Source organism: Eretmochelys imbricata, chromosome 1 (genome assembly GCF_965152235.1).
Source record: "Eretmochelys imbricata isolate rEreImb1 chromosome 1, rEreImb1.hap1, whole genome shotgun sequence".
Taxonomy (NCBI): Eukaryota; Metazoa; Chordata; order Testudines; family Cheloniidae; genus Eretmochelys; species Eretmochelys imbricata.
The window spans coordinates 184909643-184926624 of NC_135572.1; the positions used below are offsets into that span (position 1 = coordinate 184909643).

General features: G+C 40.5%; 1 protein-coding gene across 2 annotated transcripts in view; it reads left to right on the forward strand.

The window, feature by feature from the left end:
- The window catches only part of CADM2 (cell adhesion molecule 2), a 164068-nt gene that overhangs the window by 32038 nt on the left and 115048 nt on the right, over positions 1–16982 (forward strand). For both annotated transcript variants that reach the window (XM_077807278.1, XM_077807279.1), the window contains exon 4: positions 4488–4578. In XM_077807278.1, the coding sequence (XP_077663404.1) occupies positions 4488–4578 (91 nt within the window). The remainder of the gene's footprint in view (positions 1–4487; positions 4579–16982) is intronic.

Sequence of the window (16982 nt, forward strand, 5' to 3'; positions counted from 1 at the left end):
TAATCCCCTTGGCGGGGGTGGAGTAAGGAAATGGATTTTAAGAGCCCTTTAAGTAAAAAAAAAAAAAAAAAAAAAAAAAAGGGCTTCATCGTGTGGACAGGTGCAGGTTAAATGGATTTAACGCTGCTAAATTCGACCTCAACTCCTAGTGTAGACCAGGGCTTAGAGATTGTGAGTAGTTCCTCTGTCTTCAGTAGGACTACTTACTGTGCACAAAGTTAAGCATGAATGCTGATTTTTTTGCAGGATCAGGTCCTTAGACTGCAAGCTCTTCAGGCCAGAGACTCACTCTTACTAGGTATTTGTACAGTGCCAAGCACAATGGGGGCCAGTATAATATAAAAATAAATAAGTGCTCCCTTTACAAAGCAGATAATTGGTGCAGCTGTATCCACAAAAGCCGGGTGAATGGCTCCTTGAGAAATAAAAGTTGTCAGAAGTTTATTGCCAAGAGAGCAACCAACGTTGTGCTAAGGTGATCAGCTTCTTCATATATCAGATCGCAGTCATTACCAATATTAATTGAAATTATTTTTTCACTTGTGTTCACTGATTTTTACATGTGGATGATCCAATATAATATTATTTACCATTCTAATATAGGAGGAATTATATAAAAAAAATAGCCTGATTAAAATTTATATAAATCTCCACATGGTTTGAAATGGCTTCTCTCCTTTTGTGCAATGGGATGCATCCAACTCCTAGAATGACTGATGAAATAGGATTTTTTAATGAAAGTTTTCCCTTTGTTGTGCTCAACTGGAAAGGGGAAGGTGAAAAAGATCAAATTCATCATCTGAAACTGCTGTAAAGCTGCTGTTTACTGCAAAGTACAAGTGTACTCCAAATACTAATTTTTCAAATGACTTTTTTACCCCATAGAGGGGTCCCTACAGGTTAGGATTAACATGTATTGCTGGTGTGGCATGAGGGAGTTCATATCTCCACTGCCTCTATTATAAGTATTCTGCTGATAAAAGACTTTGGTCTCTCATATGATTAGTCTAGGATATGCTGTCACCACTGCATTTACTGGGCCAGTTTCTCAGCTGATGTGAATTGGCATAGTAAAGGAGGGTCAACTGTGCATCTGACTCTCTGTTAAAATATTTTGGACTACTGTTTTTTAATATGGCTATAGAAAGGAGGAGGGATTTTTTTTATATACTTACCTACCTTTAAGTGGTGAAGGGAAAATAAATGTGGGCAGGTTTTGTTTGTTTTTTTAAATACTGGAGACTGAGTGAAGTTCCAGTAGTTGTGGCAACTTTTGTGAGTATTCCAGATCAAAGTCCACCTTTCCTCTTGTCAAGTGCTTACAATGAGCAGCTGCAACAGGAGGTGATCTTGTATAGTTAGTAGCATTTTATTTCCTGGAAAAACCATTAATTAGTTGTTTTTTAAATATAACTGCTTGGGCTAGTTTTGACGAGGTTGTTCCTGTACACATTTTCTCAGTTTAAATGTTGATGAAAATGTAAGAGAAGTGAACAGCTGGTCTTAAAATATCTCCTTTTATAATAGCTTATTTTAATTTTGAAGCAAAATTCAGGACAACATGGAAATAAAGGGAAGGAGTAACTCAGAATGAAACACACAGAACAGATGAGCATCTCTAGAGGCTTACCTGAGGGACTGTCTACAATAAATTAAAATTGTAAACTCTTCTCTAAGCTTCATTAAACATCAGTACTTCCTAATTAACTGTTATGTTTGCTGTCTTAAAGGAACTCAGGACCTTATACAAGTCCAGTATACGTTATATACATTGGTTAGAAGATAAAAACATAACAAAGTGTATTTTCTACAGTACCTTGCTTTATTTGACAGGAAGAAGAATGTCAATTTAAGGCTTTGGCCATTCTTTACCATTGCAGCTCCATTTAATTAATCACCACTAGTTTATTGTATTGCCAATGCAGACCTAGTAGACACTGCATTCAGTAAACCTTCAACAAATATCAAGAGGAAAAACATTTTAGAGATATTAAGGAACAAGATGAATTCTGATTTTCAATCTTGTCTGTTAGAAGGTGAAGAGCTGAATTTAAAAAGATGGGTCTTTTGAAGTGTTGAGAGGTCCCTTTTTTTCTGTGTGTGCTGAATTTCCTATCTCTTTGCTAGTTTCTCTTGCTTACTAATAGGCGTCCTGTATTTAGATTGACGGTACTGAATAGGCCCATATTTCTAGCTTCCAGAAAGTTGGATTGAAAATCAGCCTTTGTTTTGAAATAGATGAAAAGGGAGGGTGCAACCAACACAAGGATGTCTCATCTGTCACACTAGTACAATGGCAAGGAAATTCAAATGAAATACTTCACAACATCTCTCAGCTTCTTTCACAGATTTTTACCCCACTCCAAAGAGAGTGATTATGCTGACTGTTTCCACATTAATCTGTGAGATTTAAGATCGTGACTGAGATCAGTTAGTACTGCTGTTCTACATGGACATTAACTGTTTTCCAAAATGAAGCTTTCTGCGTTGCTTTTTTTTTGGAGATTAAGCATCAGGCTGGCATTTACAGGAGGAACATAATCGTTCCAGCCCGTTTTATGAGGATATCTTTACAGTGCGTGGTCTTCAAAATGCTCAGCTACTCTTCAACACAAGGGAGGCTTTGGATTTATGATGAGGATTATGTGTCATAAATTTCCTTGCCGTCTTATGACCAGGTACTGAATGTCCCCAGATAAACAGGTTAAACGGAGTATTGGCAATTAGGACTTATGTTTTCCTGATTCTTTTAAGTGTCCATGAAATGCTGTTGCTTCACCAGGTTCCAGTGCCAGTTTCCACCCGCAGTGGTGTGAATTCAGCTAGTGACACTGCATACACTGCTGAATGTAGTTGGAGGATTCAGCCAACCTCTTGGGGCTAAGTCCTGTTTTTTGTTTTTGTTTTCCAGTATTGACTTTAGTTTACATGTACTTATTTTATCTCCAGTAGACTATAAAATAACATTGAAAATATTACAGTGCACTATTGGAAGGGAAAAGTGGCTTGACTTACCTCTAGCACAAGTCTATATTAGTCAGACAAGTTCAGATGTGGAAGCAGGATTAGGAGCAGCGTGCATCAAATTAAGTAGGAACTGAGAACTGCAGCAGGATCCTTGGAACCAGCACTTCATTGATCTGTACAAGAACGGAACAATGTAAACTTAATTTGCTAAAAACCCCTCTACCTCTTTTATTTGGATCATTTACAAACACTCATTTAAAAGCTTTTTTAATTGCTTTTAATAATTTAAGAATTCAGCCAGTGATGCCAGCCTTGATGTTCCTGTTTCGTTCTCTAACTCTAGTGTTCATGTCTGCTTCAGTGCCTTCCTTATACCTGGAATGACCTCTCAGTCCCACTCACTTGTTGCCGCCCTCCCTCATTTAAATTCAATTCTGTGTTTCACAATTTGTTGCCATCAGAATGACTGTGATGTAGCTCTTTTGACATTGTCACCACGCTGCCAAGTCAAATAGGAATTGCAAATTGGCTCGGACAGCGCAAACTCTGGTTTGAAACTAAAAATCTTTCATGATTAGCAAATATACCCTGCATCAAAAAATCACCTGAAAAACAAGTGAAAGATAACAGGAGTTATATTTGCCTATTAAGTTTGAAAATTTTCCTCAGCATGACATTTATTGCCTAGAGAAAAATATATCCTGCAAAGAAATTTCCTGTGTGTTTAAATTACATGATAAACTTTTAATTACATTAAAATATGTATACAAGTCAGCTGTTAAAAGCTTTTCAAATAAAAGACCTACTTTCAAAGGTCTGAAAGAACATTTTTATGTTGCATACCTCATTGCAAAAATAGGAGAGGTTATTACAGTATGTAGAAATAGTATTTTAAAGTTTTTAGGACAGATTATAGTCTTTAATATAGTAATTGTAGCAGATGTTTCAATCAAAATGATTTGCTAACTGTACTAAAAATGAGAATCTGTTTAAGGGCCTGCATTATTGCATTTCAGAAATAATATTCTGCATAATGTCTGTAACAAGGTATTTTATCTAAGAGCCCATTATCTAAGAGCCCAGGCTACTGCAACAATAAAGGTGTTGTTCAAATGTACATTAATGCATTCAGTCCTCTAATAGTAGCAGTGGTATCCATCTATAAATAGACAAAGAAACAATTATATCCAGTACTTGTTCATCCTCAATACTTTCTTTTTGTATTTCATTTTTAATTTCCAGACCTTGGAGCACTAATACCAAGGAGTTGTGTTCAATACAGCAAAATTGATTTAGTCTGGAAATATCTGTGGTTTCTAGGTTTATGAAAATTTACTTTTCCAGTTGCAGAGGTCATTTTAGTGCCACTTTCAGAATAGTGAAAACAGCTCAAGTCTTCAAATAAATGCAACTTCAACTGAAAACTAGACTTGGCGTGATGTTTTATGAACATGCACTTACATAATAAATCATTTTAGTGTCCTTCAACAAATTGATTTTCTTTTCTTTTTTTTTTCTAGATACACCTTCAGTTAAAATCATATCTTCCAGTTCATGGCCAGAAGAAGGACAATCTATAGTTCTGACTTGTGAATCCAAAGGAAAACCACTGTAAGTGATTTACCAAGCAATATGTTTTTTGTTTTTCCTTATTGTGCTTTTGATTGCAGATTGACTGCAAAAATCTGCTGATTTTGTCTTTTCCTGAGTGTAAAGTGATCTCCAGTACAGAAAACCCGTTGAAGCCTGTCTTCATTAAGTGCCTGTGAAAGACTGGTCCTTTACTTTGTCATCTATGTTAGGTTTGGGGAAGGATTCCAGCAGTGAGATTTTTTTTTTTTCAGTGAAAGGTTTGCAGGATTAATAGGACATTGTTTAGATCATCAAACTGATGATAGTTGAGACAAAACATCACATGAGAAATTTTCAAATCAACATGCCTTTGAGAAAATGTACTGAACTTTCTGGCTACTCTGGTTGTCATTTACATGAAAATTGGACAGTTAATGATATATGCAAATTGGCTATCCAGTTCTATCCCAATTTAAAAAAATAAAGTGTGCATTAAGAAAATGAATTGTCGACATCTCAATTGTACATGAAAATTGGTAACTGTATCCCTTCCGAAATTCTTTTTAACAGCCAACTCTGTCAGTATTGAAATTGCACAGAATCTATTTTTTTTTAATTTAATAGTTTCTTTCCAGTTACAATAAACCTCTAAGGCATAACCCCTGATTTAGAAAAGTAAATTCCTAGTTGAAATGTGTTTTGAGCTTAGGCATGAATGAGTAGAACTGAAATGAGATGCCTGAATATATATGTAGGTATTCAAAATATATCTTTCGTGTAACAGGAAAATAATATGCTTTGGAATATTCACTGTAGATATTTCTGGAATCACACTTTGATAATACTTATGTACAAGATACATGCAAAAAGTCCTTTAATTCTCAAAGCGAATTCTTCTTTAGTATAACTCAATTGACTCTGTGGGTTTACTTAAAATAGGAACTTGATCTTTGGTGTCTGGGGTCACTTAAGAGAGTGGGATGTGTAGGGGGGGTGTTGTGTTTTTTTGTTGGGGGGGGGGCGTGGCTATCTCCTTTGTACAAAATATGTGTTCTGGTGGTCTTTCAGTGATCTTACCTGTCCTTGAATTATAGAAGAAAAAGAAAATATTTTGCCTTCAGTCTTTAGGAGCTTTGGTGTGCAGCAGATAATATACATCAGAAATCTTTATTGAGAAAAGGAGTCGCTTGTTTTCACACGCCAGAAGGATAAGGCTCTTTTTATTGAAGGAAGCAAATAATCTCCTCACTTTGTCAGGAGATTTTCTTCCAGACTATGACTTTGCAATTTCAGTGCCATTATGAATGGCATTTTATGATGGCCATAAAGAATGACATATTTTATCTTGATGCATAAACTATTATACAGTTCAAATTCTTTGTATGTTATCAAGGACCTTTAGCAGACTTCAGGTAAATCCAATTTTAGAAGAAAAAATGGTTATAAATCATTTTTTATTTAAATATGCAGGGCTACATGTTCAAAATCTTTGAAACCAAATGGAGTGTTTGCATGAGTGGACTTTGTACTTACAGTGCATTTTCAAGGAAGGCATGAGTGGGACCCCAGTGGATTCAAGTGTACATTTTTGTATGTGGTAGGGATGAATTAGGAGGGTAGCCAAGGAAAAGTCCACACCATGGAATTATCAAAGGAGGGAGCTTGTATGCAAGTGGGCTTTGGGTTACAAATGATTTGTGCCATTAATTGCATCTCTAATTGTCCATGCCACGGAAACTACCAACCCCAGCTTCTGCTATGTTGCCTCATTAGATCAGCCATTTTGTACGCAACAGCCAGTGATAAACAGCTAGCCACCTGGGAAAAAACATCTGTAACTACTTTGCATGATAATAGCAGCATCATCATGATAATGGCTACCTTTATACTTAGAACAGGAAAGGAAAGAGGAGAGGTCCAGAGAGCCCATCTATGTCACAGGGTTTATAGGTAATGAATTAGTAAAGGTACGGGGAGGAAGACAATGAAGCCCATGAGCCCTGTGCACAGTACAGAGCCCAACCATATCCCCCAGTGGAATTTATAGGCCATAGCTTAGCTTCCTTAATATGCCACAACTTTGAGTGGTGGTTAAAATACTCCACTCCCTCTGTGGTATCTACTGTAAAGTCAGTCATGCAAATCTGTTGAGACTAGAGCCAGGCATAGTGCTAGGGCTGCACACAGGGATGCTAGTGTGCGTCTGGAGATCATCGTGGGGAAAGGGGTCAAGGAGCAGTGTAGATGTGATATGCATAACCTTGAGAACTGCTGCAAACTAGCACCATCCCAAAGGGGAAAGGGAGAATAAGGGCGAAAATGGGGTCATGGCCATGTCTGTTTGCCCCATCTCATTGACCAGCAGTGCTGAGTCAAACTGAGAGGGGTCACGCTGCACCTTTCCAAACTTGGTAGCACTTCCACTTTAGCGTATTCTTCCCCAGCGGAATTCTGCCAAAGTCAGCCAGAATTCCTCCAGGGGCTGCTTCCACTGCATCGTGACCTGTCTTCACATCCTGCAGTGTGAGCCATGGCTTAAATCCACAATAGGAACCTTTTGTTTTAAACAAGTAAATAAAGTAAAGAAAAGCTTTGGGTTTAGACATGTTTTGTACCAGGAGGTTCTGGGCATGGTGAGTGGAACGTTTCGGTACTGTGGGAGAAGCATGGTGTCTTTGTTCTTTTTATTTCCAGTGTGCAACAAGGTCCTGGGGCTCCAATTTAAAAGAAAAGGTTGGAAAATGCTGTTCTAAATGCTATACATATGGATAATATGAAGTTTTCAAATTTCTCTCTCCACTGGTAAAAAGGTTACATCGAAGTAAAAGTGTCCTATCCGTGTACCTCAGAGGCTGTTTTACAAACAGATCATGTTGTACATTTAATTCTTTAGGAAAATGTACCTCATTTTCTGCTACAATGGACAACTTTGAAAAGACAAATGACACTACGCTTCTCTATGTAATGTGGAGGTCAAAATATAGAGGGAGCAAGATGCCTCAATTTTAATTTGTATTTCATTTGAACTAAGGCATGGGGATTACAGAATATCATTATGGTGTAAAAAAGATGGTTCCACTAACTTATTAAGCACTTTAGTATTACTCCAATGGGCAAAATTCTGCCCTCATGGAGGATAGGTCCGTCAATGGCTATTAGCCAGGATGGGCAGGGATGGTGTCCTTAGCTTCTGTTTGCCAGGAGCTGGGAATGAGCGACAGGGGCTGGATCACTTGGTGATTACGTGTTCTGTTCATTCCCTCTGGGGCACTTGGCACTGTTGTATACTGGGGTAGATGGACCTTTCGTCTGACCCAGTAGGGCCATTCTTATTTTCTCATCAAAATATCCCTTTATTTTAAAGAATAGAACAGTATAACTACCAAGATATAGCAGATTTTCCCCTCCAAGCATATATATATTTTCAACATTTTAATGGGGTTCTATATAATTTGTGGCTGTTTGTATTTCCCAGAATAGGAATTTTTAATGCTTCTAAGCCCTGGTCTACACTAGGACTTTAGGTCGAATTTAGCACCATTAAATCGATGTAAACCTGCACCCATCCACATGATGAAGCCCTTTATTTCGACTTAAAGGGCTCTTAAAATCGATTTCCTTACTCCACCCCTGATAAGTGGATTAGCGCTTAAATCGGCCTTGCTGGCTCGAATTTGGGGTACTGTGGACACAATTTGACGGTATTGGCCTCCGGGAGATATCCCAGAGTGCTCCATTGTGATCGCTCTGGACAGCACTCTCAACTCAGATGCACGATTGTTTGCCGTTGCTCTGATGCAGGGAGGGGTGACTGAGGACACGGCTTACAGGGTTGGCTTCAGGGAGCTAAAATCAACAAAGGGGGTGGCTTTACATCAAGGAGTATTTCAGGCAGGACTTCACGGAGTATTCCAATAAGAAACGGTGCACCTAAGTTATTGTTCTTATTGGAACAAGGAGGTTAGCCTGGCCTCTGATTGATACATGGCTAGATTTACCTCGCTGCACCTTCTCTGTGAGTGACTGCAGTGTGACCTAGAGGAATGAGTCCCCTAGACAGGGGAGGGGGGGAGGCAAATGAGTACAAAACAAGTCTGGTCTATTTCTTGTTTTGATCCACTCCATCTATCTTTTACATCTTTGGCTGGCAGCAGACGGTGCAGAAGGACTGCATGCCATCCACATCTCATGGCTGCTTGGCAGAAGATGGTACAGTACGACTGCTAGCCATCCTCATCTCTTCCCTGCCTGCTCACCATAAGATGGTTCAATAGGACTGACTGCAGGACTAAAGAGAATGACCTGGTCAAGTCACTCCAAATTTAGTCCCTGCGCCCATGTCTGCCCAGGCGCTCCCAGCCGACGTGGCCAGGAGCACCTCGGACACGACGAGGACGGCTACCAGTCGTATTGCACCGTCTGCTGCCAGAAGGCAATGGGTTGCTGCTACTGTGTAGCAATGCCGTACCGTGTCTGCCAGCACCCAGGAGACATACGGTGACGGTTACCTGAGCAGGCTCCATGCTTGCCATGGTATGGCGTCTGCACAGGTAATTCAGGAGAAAAGACGCAAAACGATTGTCTGCCCTTCCTTTCACGGAGAGAGGGAGGGAGGGAAGGGGGGCCTGACGATATGTACCCAGAACCACCCGCGACAATGTTTTAGCCCCATCAGGCATTGGGATCTCAACCCAGAATTCCAATGGGCAGTGGAGACTGCGGGAACTGTGGGATAGCCACCCACAGTGCAACACTCCGGAAGTCGACGCTCACCTCGGTACTGTGGAAGCTCTCCGCCGAGTTAATGCACTTAATGCACTTAGAGCATTTTCTGTGGGGACACACACACTCGAATATATAAAACCGATTTCTAAAAAACCGACTTCTATAAATTCGACCTTATTCCGTAGTTTAGACGTACCCTCACAGTATTAAATATATTTTTCTTCAGTCTTCATTGCCTCTACACCCATGCTGGTCTTCAGGAAAATGGAGAGAGGGGCTATAATTAAAAATGTGCAATATCAAATTTGTCCCACAAAATGCAGCTCTTTCAACTCTAAGTGAGGCCTGCTGCATGCTAATCAGATGATATTACAAACCCATTCACCTATGACAGTCAATCCCTGGAAAATAATAATGTGCTCCTCATACAACAAGTAGAAGAGTTCTTTGTATTCATTCTGATGGGGGTGGGGAAATAATATACCAGATATGTACAACCCTGTGCTATTTTCTCCTCATCCTCTGACATTGTGCTGTGTGGTTTTTCTCTCCCCACCACCATCAGTAGATACAAAAGTTATGGTCAGCAGTAGCTTTTGTTTGACAGGAGTCAGAGTAGAATTAGAGGTTGTTTGTTATATAGGTCTTTTTCAGTAGTAGCATCTCGTTGGACTGATGGTGACTTGGCAGATAGTTTCTTTTTTAAGCAAACTCTGGAGTGATGTCTTGTCTCGGGTTGCAGTTAGGTTACAGTGTCTGTCTTGTCATCGTGGATCACACTGTTGATTTGCTTTGAGTGTGAGGATTTCATGGCTATTTTTGAATAATATTGCTGTATTTTGCAGTTCTGAACTAAAGCATTTTGCTAGGGATTTTTGGCCTGTTGAACAGCTGTGTAACTTGGACCAAGACCAAGTTAGTGCACTCGACACAACTATGAACATGCTCCCCTTTTTCTGGGGAGACCATTGTACTTTTCCTTCCATACTGAAACGTATCACTTTCCTTTTCAGTCCTCAGAGTTCCTTTCTATCTTCTCCTTGACCCTGGGTGGATTCCCAGACCGCTGACAGACTATAGCAATTCTCCACTTTTTGGACTATACCTGCCTAATGTATTTAAAGATTATGACTCTTTAGATATATTTGTTTCAAATGTCTCTTGCTGGTTACTGTAATTTTATCTAAATCTGTGTTAGCCTTCTCTGGACAATTGTCTATCTGACTACCCTACAGACATATTGCGCTCAAACAATCTTCCAGCAGAACTCTTCTGTAATGTCCTACGTAGATTTCCTTCCTGTTACATCCAGGCCTATATATATCGACAGTAGGGCCCACCAGTATTCCTGTATGTTAAACAAATATTCATAGTCTGATACCTTTTTCCCCCAATCTTAAAAATTAAAAACCAGAATACTGATGAGTGCTCTTGTCAGAAGATTAAAGAAGCAACATTTTTCTTGTTACCCCAGTTATAACTTCTAGTCAGGTTATACATTGATCATACGACTTGGAGAAAAAGCAAAGAGCAGGTGCTGGCCTTTCAGGCAGTCTGGTTTGCTGGGGATTTCTCTGTGTGAGGCAGGGAGTTGGACAGCAGTGGTGCAAGTAGGACAGTACAGTCAAGTATGCTATATCATTAAGATATTTATTGCCAGTATGCCATGCTGGAAAGACACAGGAGCAGAAGGTGGGGCTGCCAGGTACCACACCCGTCCCTGCCCCCAGCCCTTCCACGCAGCTGCATCTTCTATCTGGGGTCTGTACAGCCCTTCTGGAAGACAGGGCCAGGGGCAGTACAGCCATGCTGTAGGAGATGCTGGCATGGGGACACCCAGTAGCCCCACATCCTGCTCCTTTCACTGCTGTGGTTCCGGAGAGCTCTGTGGTTCAGAGCCCCCACTTTGCCCCCACCTCCAGGTAACATGGGGTGGTGAGGGGATGGGGTGGTATCATTTGGGGGGGTCTCGTGGAGAGGTCATGTGCCCCCCCTTAAGCTGGTGCTCCCCCTTTGTGTCGTCCCTGCCATGAGTCGCCTATGCGCAGCACTCTGGTAAGAAATAAATTCTACTTGAACTATTGCTGGACAGCCTTAATATCCCCAGTCATGAGGAAGAGAGATGTGCATCTCTACCCTGGAGAGGTGATGGCTGAGGAACCTTTAAGTGAATGCACTCGGGGGACCACAGAGGTGCAGTTACCCTGTTGCTGACTTGGCTGCTGTCAGTTTCAGGGAAATAAAAGTTTGTCTGACCTTAACAAACAAGTGAGACCACATAACCAAATGAACTTACTTTGTAGCAGGGGAAAAAACAAAGTATAAGCTATGTTTTATGATCTTAGCAGAATGTATTAGATTAATAGAAAGTTGAAGATGAAGACAGGCTTTTCTATTTTTTAATACTTATTTCTGGAAGGCATGCTGAAATGAGACATACACTGTGATTCCTTTGGAGTGGCTGATGCAAAAAAACTCTAAGATTTATTACAATAATAATGCGGGTGGATATCCTATATCCCCGAGTGGGCCCAGTGTGGTGTGGGAAGGACACCACAGGGCTGCAAGCTCAGGAAGGAGAAGTAAATGAACATAGTTAAGAATCACCTGGGGCTCATTAGCCTGCAAACAACCCAGCCTGGACTGGATATAAGATTCAGCAAGGGACTTGCTGGAAGTGACTGGATTCCTTTGCACCAGCAGGTATGATTGTAGCCAAGCTAGGAGAAGTTAGTTGTTTTTGAACACAGGACTCTGCTGAAAACAATTGAGTTTTATTGTTGTTGTTGTTTTGTTTAGCTCCTAAGGATAAGTTTGGAACTTCCACTTCCTTTTTCTGAGGAAATGGGAAATTAAAGATGTGCATGTTATCCTGTGTGAGGAGAAGGGGCATCATCAACAGCTGTTTAGTTTAAAATTTTGAGACGAGACTTTTGGTTTTCTGTTTATCCCTTTGTGAAGAAAGGAGTGATCGTTCTGTTTTCAGCCTCTTGAGGAAGAGACAGACTCGGTTTGTTCTGATGCTTTGCCAGCTTGAACCCTCCCTTTTGTAGAGATGAAGGCATTGAAGACTAAGTTTAATTTGGCCAGGCTCCTGAAGATTTAACCCTGACCCTGAAGAAAGGTTTAGCTGGATTTCTTAAAGGGTCAGAAATCCAGGTGAGGAAGGAAATAATTTTGTAAGTTAGACAGTAAGGAGATTGCAGTGATACTTCTGTCACAAACTGCCGTTTGTCTTGAGCCCCAGAGTGGAATTCAGGGGCATAGGATGGGCAGGAACAATCTTTTTTCTTAGCACTGTTACTGCCTAAGAAACAACTTTCTTCAAACTGAAGAAACTCAAAGCCTCAGATTAAGTGTTCTGGGGTAACAATTGAATTTTTCCCATTTTAGTTGTTCCCCTTCCTTTGTAAAGTGATACATCTCTGGGAGAGATTTGCCTGCTGTCCCAGGAAGGATTGAAGACTGTACACAAAAGCTACAATCAAACTTTCAAAAAAGATCCCTGCCTCATTCAGTGAATGAGTAGTTATTCAATATTTCTCTTTATCCTGCACAATCAGTGTATGGCCCCAGGCCTGGGCACCATCCAAAACCTGCACTGACTGTATCCCCCCGTGGTCCAATATGGTTGTGTGTGTGTGTGTGGGACTGGGAAGGGCACCACAGGGCTGCAAGCTCAGGAAGGAAAAGTAAATGAACACCGCTAAGAATCACCCGAGGCTCATTAGCCTGCACACAACCCAGCTTGGAGTGGATATAAAATTCAGCAACGAAGTGCATATGCTAGAAGTGACAGGACTGTAGAAAGCATTCCTTTACACCAGCAAATATGACTGATTTCCTCGTGGGTGGGTCAATGGTGCTCTCATCATAGTGTCCATCCATCATACATTAATGAATGTATCTTCCCAAATCTCAGATTAGGTGGTACCAGTAGCTGAAAGCCCATACTGTCATAAGAGTGTAATTCATAAAGTTATATGTGTAGAAACGTCCCTAATACCTGAACTTAAAAATTGGGTGGTAACAGGCCATGAATCCCAGTGACGATTAAAAACTTTGATATTCTGAACAAAAAGCGTCTCCACCATGCTCATAGCTGTTTCTATTGTTTCACACTGACTCAACAGACATGCTACTATAACCCAGGCCTGCTTGGTATGGCACTCTGTTCTCCTCCAGTAGCACCTAGTAGACCAGCTAGAGATTGATTGAGCCTGCCACAGCCTTGGCTAAAAGACAGGTCTTTTAGCTCACAAGTTACCAAACTGTGGTTTGTGTACTGTGAGGATATGCGAGACATGTTGGGCTGGGGGTAAGGTTCAGCTCAGGGTTCATGGGTCCAATTGCCCAGCACCTGTTCAGTCTAACTGAGCTCAGAATTTAGTCCAGGTTTTTGTGGTTTGTTTTTATTTATTTTTTGGTTGTATACGTTGCATTATAACTATATCTGTACGTAATTGTGAAATATGGACAGATGCTTAGTAGTGTTAAGAACACACACAGTATCAGTGATGAGAAGGGTAGGGGGATGCAGGCAGCTGCTAGATTGGGAAGGGGGTACACGATAAGAAAAGTTTGGGACCTCTGTTTTAGTTCATGTAGTAGAGGCTCATGCATTGAGCTTCAGAGGTCACAGGGTTGAACCAAACTGCCAATTACAAGCATCTGTTTGCACTACACTAGGCTTCAGAGTGACAATCGTGGAATCTTATTATATAGGTAATCATACATTTAGGGTAGTTTCTGTGTCTTCATGTGTGTTTGCAATGCATGTAGAAGAAGCCGTAATGCATGTAGAAGGAGCCACAATGCAGATTAGGCCCTTTGGGCACTACTTTTGTTTTAATATATTGATCTATGTAACATTTCTACTGAGGTATAAACCTATACTTTAACATATTACATTTCAAATTGTGGTTATTTTTGCTATCTGGAAGTCTGCATCTTCATTTGACAATTGGGAATTTTTTATTTGTGTAATTATTAACAGCGTAGGGAAATTGATGTAATAAAAGTATGGCATGCAAGATGAAACAGATGGGAGCATTAGTGCCCGTTTAAATATTACGCTTTACAATACAATCTACTGCAGTTCTTGAGAACTTCCCCTCTCGTGTTCTGCGGTGTTTACTCATACAATGATGCAGAAAGTACAATGTGAAAGAAGCAATTAAATGCAGCATTTTTAGTGCTCATTAAAGTCTTGTGTATGTGTATGCTTTTTAAAATAATTCTCCTCTTTGCTCCTGGCTTGTATGCCTGGCAAAAAAGAACCTGACAGACTGTCTGCAGCTTTAAACAGACTTTAAAAAAATCAATGGAAAAGAATAACATAGAATTTGTCTCAATAGTTTACATTTTTCTAACTTTAGGCTGCAGTCAAGTTGGAGTACATGAAACAAAGTATAGTCAGTACTTAGGGGGCAGGCAATCTTTTAGATGTTGTAATTTTTATTAAGAATATTTCAAATCCATTATAATTACAGATACTGTCTTAAAATCAGCAGTTAATAGCATAACCTAAATAACCTAATCTAAGCAAACATCTGTTCATAGAAATCTGTTGGTGTAGATCATACCATTCTGCAGAAAAACCTGCAGCCTTGACATTGTAGAGTTTTAGCCTCCTTATGCAGCATAGGGGGATAAAGTATGTCCTCTGTACAGTGAACTTAGACTGACCCACCTAACTTGCAGGTTTGAGGGCATCTATGGAGCACTGTGAATTTGGACAGACCATTAAAGATTGTATTCCCCATCTCTCTTCCAGGCTTCTTGGCTGCACAGTTTCCCCGGAAACTGCAAATGCTACAGGCTAGCAGTGATTGAAGCAGTCTTTCTATATGGATGAAAACATGCATGAAAAGGAAAATACAGTACAAAGATTAGGATTTTTTAACATGTTTATAGCACTTCTGTACTCTCCTTCAATACAAGAAGAGTCCTATTAATTCAAATTCATGTGCCTATATTTTTTTAAATGTATCTTCAAATGTTACAGAAACACTGTTTCAGAGTGCAACACACTCTGCTTTAGAGAATTCTTTACAATGTTGTTGGCAATATTCTTATCCCTTTCCCTGTGAAACCAGGAGCCTTTGACCTTGTCTGTGCTGGCAGTGGCATGTAGTGTATGTGTAGCTACTTTGTGGCAGTGAAAGGTAGGCTGCTGTGTGCACACTCACTGTGGTGTGTAGCTATGCGCGATAGGGAAAGACTCCAACACAAGACCTCCCTGCTGCCAGACCCTTTCCCTGCTGCCTACCCCCTGCTGGAGCCTTTCCCTGCTGCTGGAGACTTTCACTGCAATGGGGAAAGCCTCCATCAGTAGGGAAGCAGCAGGCTATTACATGGCTAAAAATAACAGCATAGACATGTGAGGTACTGCTTGGGCACGTAGAGAGGCCTGGCAGGTATATGCCCTAGGGTTCTGGCATGTAGGCACTGTACTTTTCTTGCCTAAGCAGTGCCTCACTGTCTTTATAATGCTATTTATATTCATGCTAGCTGGGCATGCAATGTCTGTACTCTATACGCTGCTGTAAGTGTAGACGTACCCTTAGTCACCAGAGGTTTTCCTGTAAGAAGGAGCAATATTGTCTAAGGAAGGCGATTTAAGAGGAAATGAACGCCCACTCACAAACCCAGCATTATCTGTAGCTGCTCCCTGCCCTTCTGCAGCTCTCCTGTCCCTGCAGATATTGCCGGAAACCCCCCTAGACAGAGCAATTTAGGCAAATCACTTAAAAATGCCATTACACTTCATAAGAACAGCCATATTGGGTCAGACCAATGGTCCATCTAACCCAGTATCCTGTCTTCCGACAGTGGCCATTTGCAGATGCTTCAGAGGGAATGAACAGAACAGGGCAATTTATCAAGTGAGCTATCCCCTGTCATCCAGTCCCAGCTTCTGACAGACAGAGGGTTAGGAACACCCAGAGCATAGGTTTGTGTTCCTGACCATCTTGGCTAATAGCCATTGAGGGATATAATGTCCATGAACTTGTCTAATTCTTTTTTGAACCCAGTTATACTTTTCACCTTCATGACTCTCTGGAAATAAGTTCCACAGGGTGACCATGCATTGTGTGAAGGACTTCCTTACTTTGTTTTAAATCTTTGGCCTATTCATTTCATCACATGACTCATGGTTTTTGTGTTGTGTGAAAGGGGTAAACAACATTTCCTTATTCACTGTCTACATACTATTTATGCTTTTATGGACCTTAATCTTTGCATCGGTTTTAACGGCCCAGGATGCGAGGGAGATTCCCAACCCTGAGCCATTTTTTTTAGGTGACAAATCTGAGGAACTGTCCTAGATTGTGGTGTCATTAGAAGGTTTTAGAAAAAATTAATTGATTTTAAATAGTAATAAGTCACCAGGACTAGATGTTCTGAAGGAACTCAAATGTGAAATCGTAGAACTAACTGTGGTTTGTAACATCATTTAAATCAGCTTCTGTACTAAATGACTGGAGGATAGCTAATGTGACACCAATTTTTAAAAAGGTCTCCAGAGGTGATTCTGGCAATTACAGGCTGGTAAGCCTGACTTCAGTACTGGGCAAACTGGTTGAAACTATAGTAAAGAACAGAGTTGTCAGGTACATAGATCAACATAATTTGTTGAAGAGTCAACATGTTTTTTGTAAAGGGAAATCATGCCTCACCTATCATGTCAGTGGCTCACCCTTATCCACATGCTT